A 27,078-nucleotide genomic window follows, 5' to 3' on the forward strand; every position below is an offset into this window, starting at 1 on the left:
ACAGACCTTCTATTGCTAGGTGAGCTAGAAGTGTTCATGTATGTGCTTGTGTGTGCACATGTACATGCATATATACAGAACTCAAACGTTCAACACAAGATCTGCATCATCTTGTACTCAGCAACAATGACAAAGGAAGAAATTACAATTCTGTTGTTAAGACACAGCTCAAACACCATGTGTGTTGCTATCATATACCCTTTTACAAATATATAAACACTTTCTATAGGAAAAGATGTTTCATACATTAAATATTGACAACCTTGTAATGTATTAAATACATATTTATTCAAGATTTTATTAAGATTATTAAAAAAAATAATCTTAGATACTCTTTATTTTCACAAGGTGTATGCAATTATGATGAGTAACCACCTACACTTACGCTCTAACAGCCTAATCTACACCCCATCAACTTTAATGGGCTTTAGATCAAGCGTGTGAGAGCGCTATAACAAACACTGTTTCAGGAGGCAATTCCCATGCAACATCAAACTATGACAAGACACAAGAGGCTAAAAATGGCTCATCATAATTTATTTTATGTTAAAATGTACAGCTTGGGGGGGGGTGTTGCTTTTTGCAGATTTTATTTTTGTTGCTTGGGTGTTTTTTTGTGTTGATTTACTTTTAAGTGACTGACTAAAAAGATAACAGATAAATACAAGAGTGTCACTGGGTCCTATTTTTACAAGCCTCTTCTGTTCGGCCCTTACAGTCACTCTGTACAGGTACAAAGGCTACAAAAAAGGAAGCAATATAAACAGACACAAATAACTTTTGCCTTTTTACATGCGATCTGTAAGCTTAGTTTGAGCTATTCACACGCTACTGCTCTATTTTTTCCCTTAAAAAATAACTCCAATATTTTATAAAGATAGAAAAATCTACAGATGGAATGAAAATGTAAAGTTAGAGGCATTTCCATAAAATAGCAACTTTACACCAAATTCACTACTTTTTTTTTAAATCCTGCCAAGTATCTGGACATATATGAAAATGTTTCAAAACTTGACAAATAAACACTGAGATGTTTCAACCAACAAAAAAACATAACAGTATTTATAAAACAGAAAGCTGCCTTTTTTACTACCCCAGCCCCAAAGAAACTGGTCACAAAAATGGAAAAGAATCTCAACTTTACACTAAACATACAGCAATAAAACCCTTTGAACTAACCAAAATGTGAATAGCTTTTGCAGCTTTTTTTATTAATTTTTACAAGTTTTATAATTAACAAAAATATAGTTCTGTTTTTTTTACCCTTCAAACTAGGGTAACCTAATCAAGGCAAAAAAATTAAGAAATGGCTTACTGTTAAGCACAACACTTGTACAGTACTACAAAATGCACTGTCACTAACAAAGACATTAGCGGCATGCAGAAGTGTCACCTTCAGAAACAAAATAATACAATAAAATAACTGCTAAAAGGCATTTACATGTGGGGAAAGGAGAGAGAAAAAGCTCACGATCCAGTACTGTCTGATAGTTTTGGAGTCTATTTATCCACATTTTTAATGGGAGCAGGCACATAAAATGGCTCTGAACCATCAGCTGCTGTGTTAATTGCAGTTCATAGAAAGAGTTCTTCCTTTCCAGAGAACTTCAAGCTCAATGAAATAAAAAATGGAAAACCACTTAATTCCCCCCAAAGAAAAAGTTTAATCCCACAAAGTTAAAAAGAAAAAGAGAAGAAAAAAATAAACAAAACAACAGAACAAAAAATAAAAAAAAATAAAAACTTGTATAAGGCTTTCTGCTGCATACAGCTTTTAAATGGTGCCAACAAATGTTTTTGCATTCACACCAATTGCTGGTTTTGAAATCGTACTCTCCGAAAGATACTTGTGCAGATCAATACAATATGCCAGTTTGGTAGTCTGTCTTTCCAAAGGGCCTACCTTCTCATATAGGATCCATTAAGAGACTGTTTAGACATGCCTGTATTCATGTAGCCATGATGCCCTGGAGGAGTGTACATCATGTTACTGTGGGGTGCTGTCTGCATTGGTTGCTGTGCATATGGCTGGGTTCCCATCATCCCCATCTGCATCTGCATAGGGTACTGGGGTGTCTGATTCATATACCCATGATTACTGTGATATCCACTATTCATCATTGGCTGGGACATACTATAACCATTCATAGCATTAAGGGTATTCATATTCATGTTCACTGAATTAACATTATAAGCTGGGGCTGGCATCAAATTTACACTCATGTTCATACCACGCTGCATCGTTAAGGTCCGCGTGGGCCCTTGCATGGCCACAGTCTGTGAAGCACGCCCATAGATTTGTGGCTGATGGGCTGCAGCAGCAGGTGGCAGTGGTGTGGATTTGGTTCTCACAGAAACGTGACCTTTGCTGGCCATCTGAGTCTGCAGTCTTTGGGTGTGGGAGATTCCAATGTTCGATGAAGCCATATTACGCTGCAAAAGGGGAGGTGGTAAATTCATGGGAGGAGGAGTAAGGTTGGGGGGAGGGGTCATTGTAGCCTGTGCTTGGGGTCCTCCAGGAACAGCATGTGGAGACTGAGAAAGCTGAACAAGCCCTGTATTACTTAAGGGGGTTGACAAAGAGGCACTGTTTGCATAGGAAGTTACAGCAGCTGAATGGCTGTAAGGCAAAGAATGATCCATAAGCGTGTTAGTTAACTGTTGCAGTTTGGCAAGGCTGAAGGTGGCAGATGGCTGTGAGTAATGCCCTGCTCCAAATTCACTCTGCCCCATTCTTTCATATAATCCAATGTTGGCATTGCCAGTCTCGGGGATTTCGGTTAACTGCATAGGTGGTGTAAAATTAGCAGCCATGCTGCACTGGGACAACTGCTGGTTGCTGCTTGGAGGCCTTTCAACAACACAACCTTGGGGAGATTTTACATTACAAGTGGGAGGAGAATTGATGTTTGTTTGCATCATACTGCAGCTTCCATTAATGCTAGACATCTGCTGTGTCACTGCACAGCTACTCTGTGTTAGGTTACTAGATGTCAGGCTACTGTATGAGCAACTGTTTTGAGAAGAGTTGTTTCCACAGATACTACTACCCATTGTAGAATCATAACTGCTTGGGTTTTCATAGTTTTCTGTTGTGCTCTCAATGCTCCCTAAATCACTAAATCCACTATCCACAACTTGTTGCGAATGATCAGAAACTGAGGGAACATCCATCATTGGGCTGGTCTCCATGTTCTGTAGAGATGGCACAGAAATGGCACTTTGATCTGGGCTGATCTGAGCATAGCTGTTCTCTAAAGGAGCAACGTTTGGACTATTAACAGAACGAACTGACTGGCTGGGATGAGAGTGCACAGATGAAACTGGGCTACTGTGGTCAGACTGCTGACAATCATCTAGTGTGGTCATTTGGGGACTTTGGTCATTATGGGTATAGTTTTGCAAACTTCTACAGGCCTCTTGAGTCTCTGCACAGTCCTGAAATGTATCTTCATTTTCACTTGATTCTTGGGTTAGAGACTGTACTGCTTGAACTGTCTCTGAATCAATCTCCATAGTCTCAGTATTCTCTCCCTTGAAACTGGAATGTAATTCTTCACCAGCTTTTTGGTCCTGGTTGTTATCTGTATGATCATCATCAGATTCAGGCACTGGGTCTGAATCTGTACAAAGTTCTTTCTGGTCACTTTCACACTCATCAGCTGCAAGGTCAACACCACAATCCATTAAATCCTCCTGATTTGAATTACCAGTTTGAACATTTACGTCTAAAAAAGATTGCTGTGTTTCCAGCATTTCTTTGAAGGCTTCACCAGGCAATTCCTCTTTCTCCACTTCTGATGAACCCATGTGGCTATCATCTTCATCATCTGCATCATGATCCTCATTGTGAGATGGTTCTTCATCCTCTTCCTCCTCCTCCTCTTCCTGATCATCCAAATGCACAGACTCCTCTTTTTGCAGAAACACCTCTTCCGCTTTCTCTTTTTCATCCTTTGAATCGATTCCATCTTCTTCTATATTGCTTTCTTCTTCCCCAGATTTCATTGTGTCATCTTCTTGTTTTTCAAAGGGTTCACTGGGTGGATGCAGAGGTTCAGGTTCTGCCTCTTTCACCTCATCATCTGGTGGCGGTAATACTTCAACAGGCTCTTTAATCACTTCCTCCGTAACAGCAGTAACTGAGCAGGGCTTATCTTCAGCTACTTCTTTTTGTTCCTCCACCAACACCTGATAGTCAGGCTCCATAGGAGTCTCAGGGGGAGTGTATAAGTTAAGCTTAAAGCCAGGTTTTCTTTCTTTGCTTTGCCTCCATTTAGATGGACCACGCTTAACTCCTTTGGGCCAACCCTGCTTACTCTTTAAAGGTTCAAGATTGTCTTTAGTGCTTTCTTCCAACACAGCTACATCTTCTGTATTATCTTTGGGAGGCAATAAACAGAGACAGAAGGAAAGTCTTAGCTTGCACAAACTAAACAATATTTCAAACATAAACCCAAAAATAATTATAAACTCAAAACATTAAGAAACTCTGGAACAAGAGGCATAAATGGATCTCAAAGCACAACAGAATGATATAATATCTACAGCTCAAACACACACAAGTCTGTAAAGTGTTCTTGTTCAGTGGCCTTTTTATAGTGACTATCAGAACCACCATTTGTACACTAGAAGACTCCCAGAGCTTTAAGTCACATGCGAACTAAATCCCAGGATCTTCTCATGGGCAGCATATCATGACAAAGCTCAAAGTACATGACAAATGCAACAGATAGTTGAAATTAATCACAGAATGCATCTGAATACTAAATGAATCCTTTGATTATTAAAAAAAAAAAACACCCTTCCCAAACACACGAACACATTCCTTCCTCTTCTCTCTTCCCAGATACCACTTATACACCACAAAAACCTAGAATTCTCAGGATATAATATGCTGTGTAATGGCTTCAGTGACATCCCTTTGCCAACTTCTGCCAATCACTGTAGTGTTAGAACACTCCTACAATCAATTAATATGATGACATGGTTCATGGACAGACACACAGTATCAATGTAGTTAAAGAAGTGCAAACCTGACCACTGGGACACAGCTGGAACACTCTGAATTTGTTACTATTAGTTTAATTCATTTCCATTGAGAAGCAGGAAAAAGTGCTAATATTCTAATGTACCTGTGAACTGGTTTGGAACAGCACCAACATTTGTAAGCATGGTTGCTCTAGTCACACAAAAGCTGTTTAAAATAGAAATCAGTGCCTGATCCCTCCACTGAGGATTACAAAGATTAACTTCCCATGCAATTATGAAAACACTAAAATAGTACCCATTGGCTTCTTCTAGAAATTACACAGTTCTGAGATTCCAGCCATTCATTCTGGAATTAAAACTTATACACATGACTTGAGAACCAGGAGGCCAAGGGATGAGTGTATGTTCGGAACAGCTCATTAGTAGTTCCACTCTCCATCCATTACCTTTTCTGCCAGGAAATATCCCTGAAATCAAACTAGATAAGCAGCTTTGAAAGGACATATTTTTAACTACCTCTTCCCTTTGTGGGTAAAAAAACCACAGGGACCCTAATGCTGAGATCCTAGTATGCCTAGTGTAGCAAACATTCAATTACCAACAATACTGGATGGAAAGATATTTGTGTAAATCAAATCTTACTCTTGCTTGTATCCTTTACTAAGGATACAAAAGCATCACTAGACAAGATTCCAGTGATACCCCTGCTCAATTGTGCATTAAACACCATGCTGTAGGGACATAAAAGTTGCTTCTGGCAACATGACAAGGACTGCAGTGCTCCAGACTAAAAAAATATTTGTTTTCTGAACACAAAAACTAGAATATTAATGGGTTATGAAAAACAGAAGTAGTAAACACAATCAAAACATGAAAAATCTGAAGCCTCCACTGAATTTTAATGAACTAAATGAGATTAATGGCTCCTGTAGCACCTCTAAGCAGGAAGTATTAAGATTGTAAGATTTTAAGACCAAAATGGCTAAATAAAAAATAGCTAAATAGATCTCATTAAAAGATTTCCAGATTTCCCGGATTTATGACAAAAATAAACACTTCCTTTGAAGGTCACCAATACAATTTTGTGAAGATAAAAGAAAACTTTCAGCTTACTTGTACAATTGTCATCACTCCTGTAACAAGTATCTTTCTCCTCCTTGCTCTGCTCTTCTTCCTCCTCCTTCTCCTCTTTTTGCTGCCCAGGTTGATACTCGAAAGCTTTTCTAATTACAGGCTTCAAGTCATCATCTTCCCCATCCATCTCACAGGTAGGTTCCAGCTGTGGCATGGGACATTCTTCATCTGAGTTATCAAATGGCTCATTCAACACCTCTGTTGTTTCAGAAATTGTCTCTGTTGTAACACTGCTATTAATCCTTCTGCGTTTACGCCCCCTTTTCTTTTTCAGTATGAAAGGTCTCTGAAAAATAATTCCACAAATATAAGTCTTCCTACATAGCTGTTTGTTAACTGAATCTGGGCATAAATAAATCCATTTTTGTAAACAGAGTTTATAATAATCTATTTAATGATTGAGAAAAAAACCAAAATTTATGTAGACAGATTCTAAAAGTGAAATGTAAAATAGGCATGCATGTATACATGCATGCAACCTTTCTGTACGCAAAAATTAAGACTAGAATTTTCTTCATGTTGTAGTGACTTTTACCTTCTGTCAAATAATATTCATACCTATACTACATAAATTGTAACTTCCCAATAACCTTCACAAGTATCAAAGTCTATACTTCTGCATTTCTGGTTTCTGCTATTTTAGAAGTATGTATATAGAAAAACAGGTAACAGCAAAGAATGTGACCCTCAAGCTTCACACTGGTCTCAAGAATACACTAAAAGAATCCTACACTTGGCTGCTATAAAGGAAAAACCTGTTCAACAGTTTATATTTCTATTATTATGCATTCTCAGGGATTTACAGTAACTTTTAAGTTTGCTCATCTAAAGTATAAACAAAAGGACACTCCAGTTCCCTAATTCTAACCAGACATGTAAATACATATACTAATACATATACTTAGGCCACTGCTTTAAAATTTTTGGATGCTTAGCTTAGTAATTTAAACCATTCAAACAGCTGATTTTTTCAATGAAATTAAGTGTTAATAAGCACTGCTGTAACCAGAATTTAACATTTAAATCCCTTGGAATTTAGGAGAATATGGGTAAAAAAAAAAAAACAAAAACCCAAAAAAACCCCTTTTAACAGCATCTGCTTTAAAAAAAAAACAACAGTATTTCCCTTTTAAGGAGTTTCTGTATTACAGACAAGAAGATAACAAACACCACAAGCTGGACTCCATCTTACAATGAATAAAGGAAAAAACATCGAACTAATACCAGTGTCAAACAGCAGAGGGCAACCACTATTTTAAAAATTAACAGAAAATTTTGATTATTTTTTTTTTTGTGTCACTAGCATTTTAGAGTTCTGTCAAAACTGAAAAGATGAAAGAATGGACTGAGAGGAAGAAGCAGAAGACAGGAGTTGTTCGGTGTCCAAACAATACAGAACAGATTACAGCAGTTTAATAAATGTTCATAAAAGACCAGATTGTTATTTCAGCAATAACTATTTGATTGAAATCAGAGATAAATGACTTGAAACCAAACCACTGAAGTAACACACCTTTCTTTTTATGGCCAGGGACTGTGGCTTTGTCAGCCGGGGAGGTGAATTCTGCTGACTCTCATCCCCGCCATCCTCCTCACTGCTTTCCTTCGATTGCTCTGTGGATTGCCCTCGCTCCCCCACCACTGCCACACTTTCCGGAGATCGCAAATATTTATTTTTAGATTGTACTTTTGCAGGTGATTGCCTACTATTAGTTCTTGTGGAGAATATTTCTTGCTCTTCCTTTTCCCAGCAGCTAGCTTGTTCCATCAGACGCTCAGCCTGAAGGGTTGAGGTTAAAATAACAGGTCACTGAAACAGCATTTACTTAACCATATCCGTTACGTTCAGCTAAAGAGTTACAATAAGTCAACCCTGATTAGCACTGCTGGCTAACTTAGCAACAACATTTCAGCTGAATCATCTAGTAGCTCCTTTACAACCGTTAGGATAACAAACCAAAGAAGATTGCATTTCATGGGATATTTAGCACTATTAATGATGCAGCGAATTGATTTAAGTCCTTTAGCAGTACATTACATGCCCACTGACTGGATCACTTTGAGCAAGTTCATAACACAAAGAATCGATTGACACTGCAGCCCCTGAGCTCTGCACCAAATTTGATCTGATTACATGCTCTTCGACTACTTCACGAGTGATAAATACAGCTCCATGACAAGTGAGTCAATGTTTTAAGTTATCATATTAATTCCCAAAAAGTTACCATGTCTTGCTGCACAGCCTCCAAAAACTGAGCATTACAGTAATATCAGTATCCTCTACCATTAAGCAGTGACCAAAGTTAAAACTGCTCTAATTTAAGACAGCCTAATGTTGAATATTCAGAGTAATGAAATCCAAAGGAAGGGAAATTCAGCATAAGAAGTTGCTGCTATTACCTCCTTTTCTGCTTCTCTCTCTTCTTCAGAAACTGCAGCATTGGAAACTAACAAAGGAGTCCATCTCAAGCTTTCAGGATCTACTTCATTGATACGTGGATTCGCTTTCAGTTTCTCCATATGACTTGAAATCAGCTTTTCCCTTCTAATAATTACAAATCTACAATCCAATAAACAGGAACTTATTTTAGAAAGTAATCTCCCAAATCAACCTTCCTACAGTTTAAATCCTTATGCACAATAAAAAATAGATGGGTAACTAAATGGATACATCAAACTACAAATATCAGCTGACACACATAGATAACATGCTTACACTACTGTCTGTTTACTAGGAGGAAGTGCAGAAACAGAAGTATATGAAGTGAAAGCACAATGCTAAACATCACCAGGGCAACAGAGAGGGACATAAAGGTTTTATAATTGACTACTCTAAATGCATGCAGGAGGCTTAGTGTTGGCACTTCAGTAACTGGCAGAACAATTTCCGATTTTAATATGACACATAAGCATAAATAGAAAACACTGTGGATCATCAAGTAAAGAGTGAGAAAACCATTAATATCACAACTGAGGATGGCAGCTAACTGGACAAGAAAGCAAGTTAGAAACACAGGTTTTCTAACAAAGAATAAACATGTAATTTATCCCTATGTTGATGCAGTAGAAAACAATTTTCTTATTACTATGAAATGAAGTAGATGAAGACTAACATAAAGCACACTATGCTAATATACCAGCATGTATCTTGCCAGAGTCCCCTGTTACGAAGAACTATACAATTCTAAACAACGAAAAAATTCAGTGTTTTTTAGCAAGGCTTTCAAATGCTGTAAAAATCCGGCAAGTTAAATGACAACATTGCTTTCCACTGAGAGAATGCTTTAAAAAAAAAAAACTAAAAAATTCAAAACCAGGTGAACCCTTTTCACAGAATTGTGACAAGTTTTTACTTCACTACATGTGAGAAAAATTAACGAAGTGTAGCAAATCATAAAAAGCCATACCAAATTCCCAAGCTTGGTCTCTAGCAGGAATTTCAAAGATGTGATTTCTTTCCCTGGCTCAGCCACTGACCTTCTGGATACCTTGAGCCAAGTTAGTTCACCTGCCTGTCTAAGCTTTACTACCTGTGAAAAAAGACTAGCTAACCTTGTTTATATTCTGATTTTTATAGATGAAAAAACACAGTATTTTCCAATAGGGTGTCAGAGTTCAGGGTCTGTAATAATTTGTGCCAGGGTAGAAGCTGCACATAAGTAATACTGGATTCTACCTTAAAATGCATTCATCCCATCGGATTGTTCATAAATAAACATCCCAGAAAGTTAATGTTTCAATGCAGTGACAGCCCTCCTCTTAATACTCTCATAACACCACCCTGTAAGCCAATCTCCTTTCTGAATACTTGCATTTTTTTAGTTCAAAACTTCCCAGCTTTGAATACTAACGCTGGTGCAAGTGAAAAATCACTGAAGCTGAGCTATTCCTGATACTCATTTTTTCTGGCAACCATCTGTAAGGCAGTTTTGCTTATTATAAAGTTTCTTACTGGATATTCCAATCATAGAATTACTAAGCTCTTCAGAAACACAAATACCATTGAAAGTCATTTAAGGCATTTTACAAAAAAGAGCCCAAACAACAAAACCACCACACTTAAAATATGTAATATCAATCAAGATCATTAAGAGTTAAGATATTTACAAAACAGGCCATCAGCTTCCCAGTGCTTCCCAAACGTTCAAGATTGATCATAACATTAAACAGAAACTACCATTCCCAGTACTTTGGGCAGGAGGATTTCATGTAGAGCTGATCAGATCCAATAGCTTGTGTGAATTCAGTCATGACTGAAAAAGGGGATATGTAGAGAGAGATTGCCACCCACAAACCCAGATTTTTCCCTCACTGGTATTCAAAGTAAGATATTTGCAAACAAGAGCTGGGAATTGTACTTACGGAAGATGATACTGAATGAAACAAAATTCTTCTCTGAAAATACTTCAAGCTGGCTGCACCCTTCTAAATAACCATTAACATGAAAAGAGGATCCAAAAAAACCCCACCATCCGTATAGGGAGAAAACTCTTTACCCCATCAGCAAGACCTGGCTGTACTCACTTCTTCAGTAAGATGTTTATCATTTACACTGAAATTTACACAGACATTTTTCACATCAACCATTTTCCAAGTAGAGAATGTGAATATCTGGTCTCAGTATTTTTAATATTTTTTTTTTCTTTAAACAAGATTCACTGACCTATCTTGTCTTTTATCTATCATGCTATGTTGTTGCAGTGTTGTGGCAATATCATGTGGGCACATTCCAGTAGCTCGACTCATTCCTTTGATGCTGATTTGTTTTTCATGGTGGCAGTTAAGGTATTCTAATATAACACTTTTCCAGTAAGCCAAGTATGAGAGACGACCCAGATCAGACAATGGCTTTTCAGGAGATCCTGCTTGACCCTCTCTTCTAGAAAGTAAATAGCCTATAAGGAAAAGAACCAGAAAACCTTATTGAGATAACAAAACCAAGGAATTTTATCTACCCCTTAAGAAAGGTGGTATTAATACAAAGATCATCATGACCGATTAATTATTGGCAACTCTTGCAATTTAAGAAAGTCTGTCCATGAAAGAGACTGGTTTTCATCATTATAGCATTACAGGAAAAGATTAAATCCTTCTAGGAGACTCAGATCTTATGAGAATCAAACATTAACCACACCCCCAACCAAACACACACACCCCCTCCTTAATCATAAAGAGAAAAGAAAAAGCCAACGTGTTTCAGAACCAGTCTCATCCTACACAATCTCGTTTAGAACTACAACTTCCTGGCCTTCTGAGAAACTTTTACACCTGAGCTACATCACTGAAGCCACAGAATTTTCAGAAGAATCTCAAGAGGAAGTGTAATGGGTAATACCATTTAAGTCTTTTTTCTTCAAGAAGCCCCAGCTGACCTAAGTTTTTGATTAAACAGTAAATTGCATTTCAGAGGTAACATGTAATTCACAAGTTGAATTACCAGAAGAGTTACTTAGAAGAAATAATAATAATCTCCCTTAATGTTTAAGAAGAGTCACATAACTCCAATTCACAGTCTTCAAAACCAATTTCCAATCAGCTATTATAAAACACAATACCTTCATTTTATAGTCGATATTTGTAATAAGTCCTTTTTAACTCTTTTCAGTTTTAAGAAACTTCTACCATTTAAAGAACACACCTGCCTGGTAGTAACTTAAGTCTCGTATTTGTCACCATTAAAACTAATTCAGGAATAAACCCCCACAATTATTAAAATATATCCTTTCACAGTAGTTCATCCCTCCGTGATACATATTCTACACTTTACAAACACTACCAAAACATGGACCTTGAATACCAGGCTTATAAAACGCTTACTCCAACAAAAGCACGGACATCATGCTTATGGAATTACTTTACTCAATGTCATTTGGTATCCACCAACATGTACAGTTCTTTTGCCTTCCAACATTTTCAAATACTTTTTTTTTTCAAATTGGAATCCCTCCTTTTAGTCTTCAAAGATCACTTTAACAACTACCTAGTGCAACCACAGCCCATTTGCTAAATAAACTCTCCTGACTTCTTCACAAAGTTTCCTCCAATCAGGTTAATTGTAAATTAAAATCATAGGATTAACATTCAGCTTTGAGTGAAGCAGTGGCTGTTTCCCTATTTTGCTGTATGCTGTACCATATGCAAACTGTGCATGTTCATACATCTATTTTCTCAAATATGTAAAAATATGAAATGCACATACACATACATGTATATTTACTCAGCTTCAAACAATGGTCTTCCCATTTTCTAGGGCAATGGAAAAGGTCCACAACAGAATTTGGAAAGAGTTCGGATGGTCATCATATGCAAACACCCAGTTTGCATAAAGATGCTTACACAGAAAAGCAGACATCCTACTACATTTCAGGTGGTCAGTAACAACACAGATACTGAAATAAGTACTGTTCCCTACCTATTAGAATGATTTATGAAAAAACCTGTCAGAGCTTCAGGAAGAATACCATCCCACATCTGCCTACTTCTACACAGCACATACATGCTTATGTAAAACCTGTCTTCATCTGCATGGTACCACTGGAAACTCAGCAAGTAAACTTATTCTGTTTTACAGAACAAACACTACTTTAAAACTGAAGAAAGGTGGTTTACCATGTGAAGTTGCAGCATATTAAGTTTTTTTAGAACTAGATGATACATCTTTGTACTATATGTAACTGTTCTCAACAGGATAAACACAAAAGGATAAGCACAAAATAAGACCTGTAACACCTAGTCTATTCTGCATGATTTTAGGCAAAACTTCACCTGTACCTAGAAAGAATTTTGAAATAGCTTGTTCACAACACATAGCAATAAGTTTTAGACTAAGACTCTGTTGCAAAACTGCAGCGGTACAGGTAGTGAAAGAAGTCTCAACGCAGAAAAACAGAAGGAGAATAACCCGCATTTTTAAAATAAATTCAAGAGAACTTACAGCTGCTTTGAGTAACTTTACAGTTTAACCTTCCAGCTTCACACTGAAGAAAACCCATACACAAATACAGTGTTTGTAAGCTGTCTGCAAAACCTGCATTTCATTCTTGTATTTCATTACAGCTGAAAATTACTTTGACAAGAACTTTCTTCCTCTGCTTCCATTTTCCTTATGCGTAACAGGGCTGTAACTATACTTTCTTTGCAAGTATCATACAAGGCTTAGTAAGAAACCAGTACCAGAGTTTGAATCATTAGTTAAGCAACCACAAGTAGCTTTACAGTTCTACTAGTATATCCCTGCTCAATGGATCTTACCAATCACTGGGAACTTTGAGACTAGTTTCTTAGTAGAAATTTTCTCATACTTTCACCCTGCATTAAAGGAGTGACACAACCTGCATGGCAGTAACATTTGTCTGTATTCTTCAACTGTTCTACAATGTACCTATGCTTATCCAAGATACATTCTATAGGATCAAAAATATAAAGTTGAAGTTAACAGTCTCAGTTACATGCAGCCAGCACTGAATGGAAAGTTTCTCTTAAAAGAGATTCTGTGATTTGAATGACATCCATTAAATTAAGCTTACCAAAGAGATGCCAAATAAAATTGATCTAAGTTAGAATCATAGAATAGTTAGGGTTGGAAAGGACCTTAAGATCATCTAGTTCCAACCTCCCTGCCATGGGCAGGGACACATCACACTAAACATGTCACCTAAGGCTCTGTCTGACCTGGCCTTGAACACTGCCAGGGATGGAGCATTCACAAATTCCCTGGGCAACCCATTCCAGTGACTCAACACCCTCACAGCAAAGAATGTGAAACTTCCTAAACTTCCCCTGTTTAAGTTTTAACCTGTTACCCCATGTCCTACCACTACAGTCCCTAATGAACAGTCCATCCCCAGCACCTCTATAGCCCCCGCTTCAGATACTGGAAGGCTGCTATGAGGTCTCCACGCAGCCTTCTCTTCTCCAGGCTGAACAGCCCCAACTTTCTCAGCCTATCTTAAAACAGGAGGTGCTCCAGTCCCCTGATCATCCTTGTGGCCCTTCTCTGGACTTGCTCCAAGTTGCAGGTAAATAAAAAACACTAATCTCGGTTTCTTGCGTATCTATTTCTGAAGCATCCGAAATGAGTACAATATACCCCTGTTAAACACATACCCCCAGTGTCATTGTGTCGACCTAAGTAATGGATAGCCATAAGGTAGAAACTTGGAAGAACCTTCTTAAACTATAACCCCTGATATCAGACCATGAACAACAGCAACATAGAGAGGATAAAATAGCTCCTCCCCACACAGCCCCCAAGAGTAAACAAGTCAGAATATAAGTTAGACACACATACACACACTAAATTAAAAACAGAACAAAAAGAGAAAAAAAAAAAAACACCTCAAAACAAAAAACCCCAAAACCCCAACAACAAAAAGCCCCTCAACGAACCCCTCAACAAAGTATAAAACCTGATCTAGAAGAACAATGACCGTCTATCTTATTTTCTGGGAATGTAGTGATACTATCTCAAAATTAAATAGCCAAAATACTATGAATGATTTTTATTTCTTGCATTATCTTCAGACTTCATAGTGAAGCAACATGCCACATGCAGTTTACAGCCTTTTAGTTTTGTCATGCAAACCTCCCTAGAACCACCAAGGTTTTATCATATTCAAGATTTTATCATATTCAAGATTTAAAACAATTAGAAGAAATTCAATCCGAGAACTGTGTATGATGCATATATTTCATGCCTCTAATAAAAATTCAGGAGATAATCAGACCCTAAAACATAAAGATATTAACTTGAGCAGTACCTTGCAATTTCAATCTACATCATCCCTAGTATGTAACTTTCCTGAAATAGCTGCAGCATGCTCCACAATGCTGTAGCTCACACGAACAGCTACATGAAAACAAAGCACTTAAATAAAAATGAAAACTTGAATACATCTGTGTCAGTCTCCAGAAACTTTGTTAACTACTGATATTTTTATGTTTCATTCTGCCTCTTAAATCAAACAGCACGAGATCAGAGGTCTGTCTTGATAGTACCCTGTTCTGTCAGTGGCAAACAGAAAAAATATCCACAGGATAGACTAGAACAGCCAACCATCTTGTGACACTCACATGTCAACAGAATTAGTCTGGCTCTGGCCAAATTAACCCACGAGATGTGTATCATCCTCACACCATTTGGAATTTTATAAGAAGCTTGTATGACTTGGTAAGTATCACTGTCTTCTACAGGCAGCACAGAGTTTATCTTCCTCCTCCATTCACTGCATTTACCTATGTGCTCGCTAGTACGGGCCTTTATTGTCACGTCCACTAATACGCCTGGTACTGATGTGAGATGAACTTTTATCTCCCTAGCTCTCTCCTGAAAATCTAAAAATCAGCATCATACCAGCCCCTTTTCAGTTCTGTGGCATGAAAGCAGTTTTAAGTTATAAACTGCCATAAGCAGCTATTCTTTCAAGTCTCCAAATCCTGAAGACACATCCTTCTTTCCTTGCCATACATATTTCTAAATTTCAATACCTTGGCTTTCTAATATTAAGCATAAATCATACCAGTTTTAAATATGGCAGATATAATTTAGTTTAAGGCAGCTGAACTGAATTCTATTATCTACTGAAGAAATAAAAACATGTCCCTTTGCTTTGAACTTTGTAGCAAAGGCAGCCAAAGCTGCAAGATGTCAGAGACAAAGATTACACAGAGACCACTGGCACAGGAAGAAGGAGCCAAAGACACTAAATAATTGAATTGGTACACTGAGAAAAATCAAGTGAACCAACTAAAATTGACAGAAAGAAGTCAAATGAAGTCTGAAGACATTCTTTAAGGACTCACCTGCAATCCGTGCGCTCTCTCTACAAGCTTTGTATTTTATAGCAATGAACACATCATTTTATAACTTCATTTCTGATGAATGGTCAAAGAAAAGAGTTCTAGCTAAAAACAAGTTCCGTTTCTTTGAGTATATTTCAGACTGACTACAATCATTATAAAGCCATCAAGCTTTCAAGTCAGTCAAGTAACTTAGCCTGATTCAAGTAAACCACAAAACCAAAACTCCCACTCTTGTCCTCCCTTCCCTCCAGCCCATTTGTGAACTGGATGTAGGTGGCTGAATTACACTTGACTGTGTGCAATGCAAGAGAGCATGGCTGCACTGGGGCGCAGTTACACTATGGCATATATACTGCTCAGGATTAAATAAACACTTCCATTAGTGGTTTCCTATTTACCTGAGAAACAGGAGAACTTAGCCAATATGAAGGTTTTAAACAAGTGTTTTTGATGTAATTACATTTGCTATTCCTATAAAGAAAAAACCTCTTGAATAATCCTAGAAATGCTGTATTTTGTATTAAATGCAAAGATTACTTTCTTCAGCTTGAATAATCAATAGGTTGGCATCCACACTTTTAAGTGTGGCAGATTAGATTCTAAGAAGGTTAAAATGAGGGCTATATTTGGCTTGTTAAATTAAGTGTATTTGCTCTTTTTTCTGAGATTATCACTACATCTCTTGCAATCTCCACTGGCCGATATAATTACACATTTTACTGAAAATTCAACACAGCCAGAATACAATCCACCCAGAGTCTCCTGAAGCAGTTTCTAACCAATCTACTAAAAGATGCCAGCAGCTGAACCTAGTATTATCTATGTTCTACTATCTGCATCTGACACATCAACCTCACCACACTCTGCCACAAGCAACAGACACTGTGCTGACCTAACTCAACTCCTCCACTCCCTGAACCTCACTGCTTACGGGTAGGCAGGTTCTTTGAGAAAAGTGCCACAAAGGCACTTCATTCTTGTGAGGCCATCAGGTGTGATGTTTAACTATTGTTCTGAAAATTAGCTGCATTTTCTTCAACAGAAACAGACAGAATCAGCAAAAATGTGCCTGAATGGCAAATGAGAGTACTGAATCTCACTCTGCACTTGGACAAGTACTTCCAGATTTTCCAGTTTGTTTCTCCCATGCCACTAGCAAGAAATCCATGTATTTTTCACTGATGCACATTAAAAATTAAAACAGTCTTCACAGTGGACCCTGAGTGTAGGGATTCATGAGTTCTTTATTTCAGCTAGGACAGATACTTTTTGTTAGCTACAAAAAGCTGGAAATAAGTTTACACTGAAAAGTTTAAAAGGAATTTATCAAAGAGTCTGTGATCTAAGAAACAGTTTTATGTATTACTCACAAAGTACTGGAGACAAAACACAGTTCTGATCCTATTTAAGAAGTCTTGTTCAATATCACTTTCTAGAAAATCAGTAACATCTCTCTGAATAAGTTACAAATACCATTGAAGAATGTCTGTTATGTTCCTGTAACAGACACAGAACTCAAAAAACCCAAACCCCGAACATCTTAAAATTAGGGTGTGTCCTACCAGAGCATTCTAGAGTTCTCACCTTAGATCACCCTAGCCGCTCCACAGAAGACAGCTCAATTCTGCAATTCAAGCTTTGATCTTCACTTTTTGTTTTTAATCATCTACAGATAAGATTGGATTTTACCTTCAAGAAAAGCTGCAGACAAATGCAGGTTTTTGTTTGTTTGGTTTTTTTTTTCCCCAAAACCAGAACCACACTGGTGATAGTTTCATGCAAGAAAAGAAGTAAAGCTTTACTTCATACCAAATACTCATTATAGAAAAATGTTTATGTTGTTTCAATCCTATCAATTCACAGAATTATTAATAAGCAGAACACACAAAGCTCTCATGGGAGCAACTATTACAGAGCAAACAAACTGTACAGAAAACGCAATGTGGCAGAGGTCGCTAGATGAGAAAAACACAGAAATCTTTCAGCAGTAACCCTGCCGTTATAACCTACTGGACTCTGAAGAAAGAGTGGACTTGGCAAGTAAGAAATCCTTTTCTATTCAGCAGGGTTTCATCAAGACCGTTTCCCCTTGTGCTTTTTAGGCTACCACTTTCCATGCTTCCTAGTACAACTGCTTGATCGTCATAATGGTGTCTTGCTTCAAGGAGGAAAATCTCTATTGTGAATCTTTATTTATATGTAAGAAAAAGACTCTCCACCTTTGTATAATAGAAAGGATCAAAATTTAAGTATCATTGCAATAGCATTAATTTATTGCTTATGCATTAAAATACCCAAGAAACAGACAACACTTGTTATCGCATCTGAATTATCTTCCAATAAATTTTAAGCCCAAAATGTTAAGAGAGTATGCTTGTATTAGGTAATGACTGAGAATCATGAAGGATCAGTTTCAAATTTATTAAATTTGGCTTTCAAAATTAAGTTTCTTTTGCCACTGTTATTCTCCTCACAGCAAAGGCAAACAAAGTTTCCAAACTTGCTCAAGCCTTGCCTGCATAGAAAGCCCATTTTAAAAACAGGTTTCAACTGACAAGAAAGAACATATAGCTTAGAGTAACTGTGATGTTGTTATTTCTCAGAGTCCCAAAACAGCTACTGAGCTGCTACAACATAGAGCATGTCATAGTAAGGTAAACTATCACCAATTTCCATTTGCCTACGAGACGTACCATCTGTATTTACTGGTATTCAGCATCTGTATAGTAAATGGCCTCACCGTCTGTGAGCCAAGGACAAGACAGACACCAAAGACAGAGGCAATGCTGCCATTCCAAGGAACATACTTGCTCTCCAGCCATGCACAAAGCCACTGCAATCAATTTAATCTGAACAGCTATACAGAATTGCTGTCAATGCACAACTGACTTGATTTTATCTTTCTGGACCTGTTTACTTTACTGGACCTGTTAGTTTTACCAACAAGTAAAACAGTACAACATCACTGATTATATATATATAAGCTTGAAGAAAACTGCCAGTGTTGAGTACAACATCACCAAGTTCCAGTTCAAAATGTGCCTGTGCAATACAGCACTTAAATAACAGGTTGCTGACAGCGTTTTATCTGAAAACTTCAAGCTTACTTCCAAAGTAAATTCTCCTACCATGAAGTAGTCTAATGCTGACAGCAAAAGTTTCAGGCTTTCTATTGTTATTAAAAAGTGAAAAAAATAGTTTAAACAAGTATGTGACTCCATTAATTGGTAAGACAGACAATTATAAAGAACTTCAAGAAGCAAATATGTCTCCTGTTTTTTAGGTTTCATCTTGGAAAGCACTTCTATGATCTTGTAACCAGACAAAGGTTGGGGAAAGTTCAACACTTGGTTGGTTTTTGTTTTGTTTTGTTTTGTTTTTTTGTAGTAAAATTGTTGTTGCATTTTTGTCAATTTTACACACTATTTTCCTATCAGGAAGTACTGCACCTAGCATGAATATGCCTTCTAAGCTGTATATGCCTACAGCTGTTTAAATAACAGATGACAAACTCAAAAGTTATTTCAATTAATCACCTGATCCACAGTAATTGCAAGATAAATAGGAACATTTGGACCTCACATGCATGGTGCACTTCTGCACCAGCTATACGGGCTAACTGCACTGCAGTAATACATGCAATTAAGCATTTGGATCATATTGGTTATTCACCTCACCATGTTATGCATTTCAGCAGTCTGCAAGGAAGTCCACTGATCTAGCCTACCTGACAGTAAAGGCAGATCAAAAATTAACCAGAACTGCTGGAGGGCAGCAAAAGGATCACAACAGTGTATTGATGTCTCATAAACAGGAGTCAAGCAGGAGCAGGTTTTAGTCTACTGGTCTTTCCCAAATTCCAGACTGAATGTAGCCTTCACAGCAGAATTCTGTTCAGAAACACACACCTTACATCAGAAAAATGAGAAGATAACACCATGCTAGCATTCTGGCCTTCAGTCTTGTTCATAAGAATAATAACTTTTCCTCACATATTTTGTAATTTAAACCTGTCAATCTCAGGTTCAGTTATCCATGCACATCACAACCACACATATAAATGTTTACATACGCTTCTACACATAGCAACAGTATCCCAACACCACTGAAGTAACTCTCATACAGAAGACAGAATAAAGTTACTTATGAAAGCTTTCCAGATAAACACTTGTAAGATGCCAATGCACTGCTGAAACCCTGAACAAACAGGAGAGCTGCAATAAAAAAAGAAATCACACTACTGCCCTAAGTTGGAAACAGCTTAAGATCTACTTCTCAGAGGCTCCAGTCATAAAATGGAGCCTTTCTGAAAGTCATACGCAATAGATTGTGCTCAGAAGATTGCTCTTATGTAATCAGCACTGTTTAACTCAGATTTCTATTTTGTTAATATTTATGCCATAATAAAAACATATTAGTGAGAATCTAGCCAGAACAAAAGAAGCAATCAGTAAACTACTTCCCTATGAGAAGTTCCGAGTTCTTCTTGGTCTCTTTAAGGGCCCGTTCCCACAAATTAACTGCCAGAGTTGGACAGACAGAATCAAGCACTTTTGCATTAAATTTTGTTTCACCAGAAGCATTATAAACTAAACTAAGTCCCTTAATATGGAAAGGAAGAACTTGTTAAGTTTTCATGCAATTCTCTGTATCAAACCAGAGATCTGAAGTAACAGCAAGTGCCAGTAACTTTTTATAATACACCAGTATCTAAAGTGAAGATTTTTCCTCAAACCAGCAGGTCAAGTTATCCTAAGAGACTTCCTTTCGTCTTACAAAACACCAAACACTTTGTTATGAAACGATATGAACAAGTTGTGAAGACACAGGTTCAAAAGGGTAGTCAAAAATCAAAACAGCTGAGTGTTCTGACAGGACAGCTCAATGCAGTTGAGTCAACTCAGCATTCCAAGTTCAAAGGTATGACCATGAGTGGAAGGCAGAAACAGTTAAGGTTAAAATGTGAACTTATTAAGATTCCTAAAACGGTAATTCACGTTACCATTTTTTCCGTGACTATTCTGTGCGCCTCTGAACTGTTCTTAGCTATGTCAATGGGAAGAAGGTCAAAGATAGAGGACCTGAAATAGGTGTTAGTACCCTTTTTGAAAGCACTTTTGAGGCAACTTCAAAAGGACCCCAATGCCAAGATCCACACAAACACTATTAAAAAAAAAAAAAAAGAAAGACTAGCTGTAACTTGAGATGCTTAGATCAGTGAACAACCCGCTACATTCTCTTTTCTTCTTTGTCTGGTTAAAGAAAAGCTTTCTTTGTGACGAACAGAGTAAGCCAAAGATTCTCTCATTATTGTTACAAGAAATAATGCCAGCTCTCATTCCTCTCCACATCCTCGAGTAAACTCAACACAGGGGGCCCAAAACCTTTAGTTCCTTTATAGAAAGCTTCACAGAAGAGGTTAGGGCTAAACAAATGCCCTTCATGAAGGAAAGGAAAGGTAAAGATGACTGCATTACAGTCAGACCAACAAAAGGCACCCTTTGAGTCAATTAATTGGCTAACGCTTATTTTACCTGTGCCAGTTGCCAGTAAACCCCCTTGAGGGGAGGTTCTGTGTACGAAGTGGACTACTTATGAGCTGAGTGAAAGCATAAGCAAGAGGAAAGGACTTCAAGTACCCTTGCATGCACAGAGGGCATGAGGTCTGACTACCAGTTCAATGAATACATTTGTCAGTAGGTTAAGTAGCTTAGAAAAATCATTTACAAGGCTCAATTGTTCTTGATTTTATAAGCAATATTTGAAGTTATTACCTAAAATTACATTTTTTAGTTATTAAATGACACTAAACGGTAAATTGTTTATACAACTGTAGCTGTTGAATGAATGAATTTAAGAACTTCCATTACCTTCCTGTGTTTAGTGTTGACAGCACATGAATACTGCTGTTAAAAATGTACCAAATGTGCTCATTAGAAAGCACTACCTGTTTTCCTTCTTACCAGCTTTATGTACTCCTACAAGACTCAATTGACAAGACAGGAAAATGGATGGAGCAGGCTATGCCTAATATAAAGAATAAATTGAATATGCCCAGAACCTTTAAATGGCACTGAGGCCAACCAGCACAGACAAATGGCACCTATATCTTTAAGCTCCAACTCTCAGCTAGAGTGTTAACCTGGTTGTTAATGTAGTTCTCCCAGACTCACAGCTCAGGAAAATTGTTACCACACTTGGAAAGTGACAGATGCCCTGGATCAAAACTGCATCAAGGATGGATGTGACAGTTTTAGAGTAGATAACCAAGTTCCAGAACCCAAGAGCTTTTTCTATCATTGTTTTATTCACACCTACAAAAGACAGTGTAGTAGTATGAAAGAAGGCAAACAAAAGCAAAATGGGAAGTCACTATTGGGAAGTCAAAAGGCACATCTAGAAAAACCTCTGCAAATACTTTATTTGCTCAGCTAAATGGTCAGGACATACAGATGCTCTAAGACAGTAGGAGATGTGAATTGCATTTGTCTTATGTGAGCAGCAAAATATCCCTGCTGCTCATCTGCTGTACTACAGCATGCTGTAGAACAGGGAATTAACCAAGATTTAGAAGAAGGAACCAACACATGAAGGCAGTTATTACAGACACTTACAGTGATACCTGGCTAGCAAGCAGATACAGAAACTGCATGGCAAAGAAAGTGCACATTACCTACCAAGCACCAAACACAAAAATCCATTTACCACACACTTTACAAAAAGCTAAGCCAAGACGCAGTAACCTGCTAAATATCTAGTGTTAAACAAAACAGCAGTAAACAAGCAAAAAACGATACATTTTATTTATTTTTTTTTTTACAAGAAGGTGCTTGACTGAAGTGATGGCACTAGAAAAAACAGACATCAGTTAAGAAACCCACAAGGTTATCTAATTGAGGTGGTACGTCTCAGTGTGCCTCAACAGGGCAACAGGCTACAAAATACCCACTCTGCCCACTGACTTGATGCAACAGAACTACACTCTGCAGTCAAAAGCAGCAATTTCTGATCATTAAATATGCACTACTTAATTAAAATCTGTTTTCAGCCATCAGTTCTCAGCAGATGGCTTTCTCCTGTTCGCTAATGCCCTATAAAGACAGCTTTGTCCAACAAACATTTGCTTTCATTATTACCATGTTTGGCCTTGCCTTTTAGCTGTTTTCAACACTATCTGAAATTAAGATGCTCTTCAGTTAAAAACCTTAGCTTCTGTATCTGAAGTGACATGCTCACTTTTTTTGCAGTTCTGATAAATACACAGTGTCTTCAAGCTATATAAAAGCGAAGCCAAGAAATCCCAAGAGGCTGATTTTCTTGGAATAATCTTAAATCAACAAAGCTTGATTCAAAATCCATCTTTATTCTCCCCTCATCTAAATCTCAGCTTGACAGAATGCTCCTTATTAGTTATTTAGGGAAGGCCAAACTCATGCCTTCAGGTCAGCAACATAATCAATCACCAAGAACAGAAGGTAAAATAAGCAGCAGCATTCAGGCTCCCTCACAAATCCACTGCTCTCTCAGACACTTTCAACTCCCTCAAAGAAAAAAGAAAAGAAAGAAGGCAGGTAATTCAGCCTTTCATTTGGACACAATACATCTGTAAACACACCAACAAAAAAGACTAGAAGATCGACCTAGTCAGTAAAAAAAACAACCAAAGTCAACCAACACACAATGATTCAAACAGGGGCCACCAAAGGCAATAAATGACATAAACCTCTTTTATACTGATCCTTAAATTCATGGCGTTGACTCCGGAAGTGTAGTTTGAGAATACATTTTTCCCAATATATCCTATTTAAAAATATGCTGTTTCTCTCCAACCTCAGACTCTTATTCTTACTCTCTGTTGTTTGGCACACACTCAGCAATAACAAAATGGTTCTTTCAGGTTTGTAATGTGAGAAAGGGAATGCTAAAATGCTCTTGGCTAAAATAAATCTTATCTTTATAAGAATAAATTAAAAAAAATAGTGTCCCACTTCATCCCCATCTCAACCCTGTTTACAGACCATAGCAAAGTATAACTGTAAACAACTTTTTTTGGAAGTGTGTTTATTCGTAGATTGTATTTCTACTGTATTTCAGTATTTGCCTCAGCAAACTGTAAAACATCATAACATCACAATTTGGAAAAGACCAGTCCAGGGTAAGGACTATTTACGAAAGAGTTCATTATTCCACAAACACCAGAGTTTTTCAAATATTATTTCTACTTCTTACCCATATTTGATTACTTACCCACTGAAAGAAAATCCTTCTGATGCTCTTATTTTCACACACCCCTTCTCCCCCCCCCACCCCCCAAATATTACTTTCTGGCAAATTCATTATTTTTCGTGACCAGATTAAGGTATTTTAGACTATCAATTCTATATAAACACATACCAAAAATGTAGATCCAAACACCTGCAGCTCAATGCAGCTTGGGTCCAGCTTTAAACAGCACGCAGGTCAGAAGTGCTTCCCAGCAGTTCCATTAGCATACCAAAACTTACATGCCATACATGTAAAATAAACACCTCTGATCTCTCTTAACACATTTCCTCCATCGTTACAGCATCCACCTCCCCAGTCACGAGTCTACTTTCATTTTTCCAGGAGCTGATTTATGAATTAGCATAAAGACCACAAGTTCTTTTCAGGTCAAGGTCTGTGCCTTGCCTCCAGCTGAATAAAATTTTAAACCAGTTACCCTCCTTCCCCTCCACCTTTTACTACAAGGTAAGTCTACACAGGTACTTAACACAAGCCAAGGCTACATAGCAAAAAAAACTGTGTGAATTCATTACAACAGAGAACTATGTCTTTTCATCAACTTCTGTCCTCTTTTGCCCTTTTAGCATTTCTGCTAAATAGTCCACCATTGCTTCTATGTTCAAGTATACTTTAAAGAAGAAGGAATACCATTTCTGTACTGTAATGCTTTGCTCATTTGCCTCATTCCAGGTTCCTATCGAAAATGAAAGCCTTTCAGGAAAGAAAATGAGTCACCTTTTCCAGGGCTCTGCCTTCCCTAATACTTTTTCAGAGCCACTGTAAAAACCTCAGGCAGCATTTTTAGTCTATTCCATCACTTAATTTCAACATGTTTATTGTATTTAAAAGAAGTTACTCATCTTCAAAACAGGGATGACATTTTCTCAAATGCTAGTATCATCTATCAACCATATGTTGCCCTAAATGACAGCCCACATGTGAGTCCGTTACCGATGTTTTGTTCAACTTGATTTTTTTGGATGACTGCACAAACATAGTGCTTGACAAAAAGTCATTGTTTTCAGGTTTTCAGAGAGGAGTAACCTATTTGCTGTTAAAGCAGAAAGCCTAGAAACACCATTGCAGGAACCAGACGTAAGAGTTACGGAATCAACCTTATAAGCACAGCAACATTTCTGCATCTTCTTAATATACCAAAGCAGCACAAAGCCAGCATTGAAGATGGAACTAGAACAGCAGCTCACTGTCCAAGGTGCAACTAGCTATGGAAAGCTCAACCCTGACTACTTCTGAAAACACTACAAAAACCCAAGACACAATCAATTAGGTTGTAACAGACCTTTAAGATCATCAAATCTAACCATTACCCCAGGACTGCCAAGTCCACCACTAAACCATGTCACTAAGGGCCTCATCTACACCATTTGTGAACACTTCCAGGGTCAGTGATTCCACCACTGCCCTGCGCAGCCTGGTCCAATGCCTGACCACCCTTTTGATGAAGAAATTTTTCCTAATGTCCAGTCTAAACATGCCCTGGTGTAGCTTGAGGCTGTCTCCTCTTGTCCTATAATCTGCAGTAATGGACACAAGTGAGAAAACTAGGCCCAAAATTGTCTAAAAGAAATTCTTATTTTCAATCAAAAATACTCTTCTGTCTGTATCAGAGGACAGAGCTTTTAAAGTACTGGAACCATTAGGAAGTTTGAAATCCTTAATAGAGCCTATAAGGGAAAATGCTGTTTGAATAAAGCATATACAGAAATAAGCAGTTTTATTTTTGAACAATATTCAGGTCTTTTGTTCAAGCTTAGCGGAAACCAAACCTCTTCCCTTTCACAGCAAATCTGATTTTACAGGCTACACCAGCTCTTTACCAAACTTGTAGTGAGAACAAAACTGCACTACAGACCAGAAGAAAATCTTATACTTTTCGCAGTCTCCTTACACTGTGTTTGAATACTATCCTATGTCTTCATACAATGCTTTTTTTTTTTTTTCCCCAGCTTGTTTCAAAACTGTCTCAAAACTGCTGGCAATAAGAAAAAAAAACAACCCACTGTCCCCATAAATACAGGTTTATGTTACACATGTCTGTGGGCCAGGTTTCATGCCTGAAGTAACTCTCTGGACTCAATCCAATATGCTTACCACTTCTGCATAACTGAGCCCTAAGCAATTGAGATCTTCCATGTTTCCAGAGATGCAGATGTTCTGAAACAAGTGCAAACTGGAAAGAATTCAAGAATGCACTTTATAAAGGTATCCATACTTGGTTTGCCTATTCACTGCCCCATCACTGTCCCTTACTTCTCAATGAAAGTGTGTACAGGATTACATCTGTCCTTACTTCCCACCCATTTTTAGAACAGAATATTTCACCAGTTCAGCTTTTGCACACAGGCCTTTGCTGAGAAATTTTCTATTGAGCAGCCATGTAGGCTAATTAATGTTGCCATGAACCTAACTGAGCAAGACAGTGTATCTCTCTCTCGGTTACCAAGCTCTAAATATTGGTAATGATACTGCCCCCTTTATCAATTGCTCTGGTGCTTACTCATAAAAAGCATTTAGGAGGAAAGCTTTCATTAACAGTTCACTGGCAGAGACAATTTTTGTTCCTCTCATCCTGTGGAAACTTGCCTTTCCTGGTGTTATACATTAGCTGTTGCGCAAGTGCTGCTACTACTGGTACTCTACTGTTTCTGCAAATTAGAAATTGGCAGACTTACCTGTTTGAATGGAAAAAATACTTGACCAAGAAATAGACATTGGATGTGGGGAAAGGAGCAAGTAAGTTCATTTATCAGAGCCCCTTTTCCTACACCAGAATACAACTTTGATTCTTCCACTGCCAGTCTTCAATTTCCTTTCCCTATCATGGTCTCCTCATAAAAGAGCCATTAAAAGTTGCACACGTTAATG

General features: G+C 37.7%; 1 protein-coding gene across 6 annotated transcripts in view; it reads right to left on the reverse strand.

Annotated features, from left to right (window-relative positions):
• Nucleotides 1–516: 516 nt before the first annotated feature.
• The window catches only part of KAT6B (lysine acetyltransferase 6B), a 113,326-nt gene continuing 86,764 nt past the window's right edge, over nt 517–27,078 (reverse strand). For all 6 annotated transcript variants that reach the window (XM_061451096.1, XM_061451084.1, XM_061451103.1 and 3 more), the window contains 5 exons: nt 10,790–11,021; nt 8,527–8,686; nt 7,640–7,906; nt 6,106–6,412; nt 517–4,382 (listed from right to left, as the gene is read on the reverse strand). In XM_061451096.1, coding sequence (XP_061307080.1) covers nt 1,900–4,382; nt 6,106–6,412; nt 7,640–7,906; nt 8,527–8,686; nt 10,790–11,021 — 3,449 coding nt within the window. In that variant the 3' untranslated portion in view covers nt 517–1,899. The remainder of the gene's footprint in view (nt 4,383–6,105; nt 6,413–7,639; nt 7,907–8,526; nt 8,687–10,789; nt 11,022–27,078) is intronic.

This window comes from Pezoporus flaviventris, unplaced genomic scaffold, assembly GCF_033815535.1.
Source record: "Pezoporus flaviventris isolate CSIRO_AGI_PZ_B2104156 unplaced genomic scaffold, CSIRO_AGI_Pfla_v1 ptg000001l, whole genome shotgun sequence".
NCBI lineage: Eukaryota > Metazoa > Chordata > Aves > Psittaciformes > Psittacidae > Pezoporus > Pezoporus flaviventris.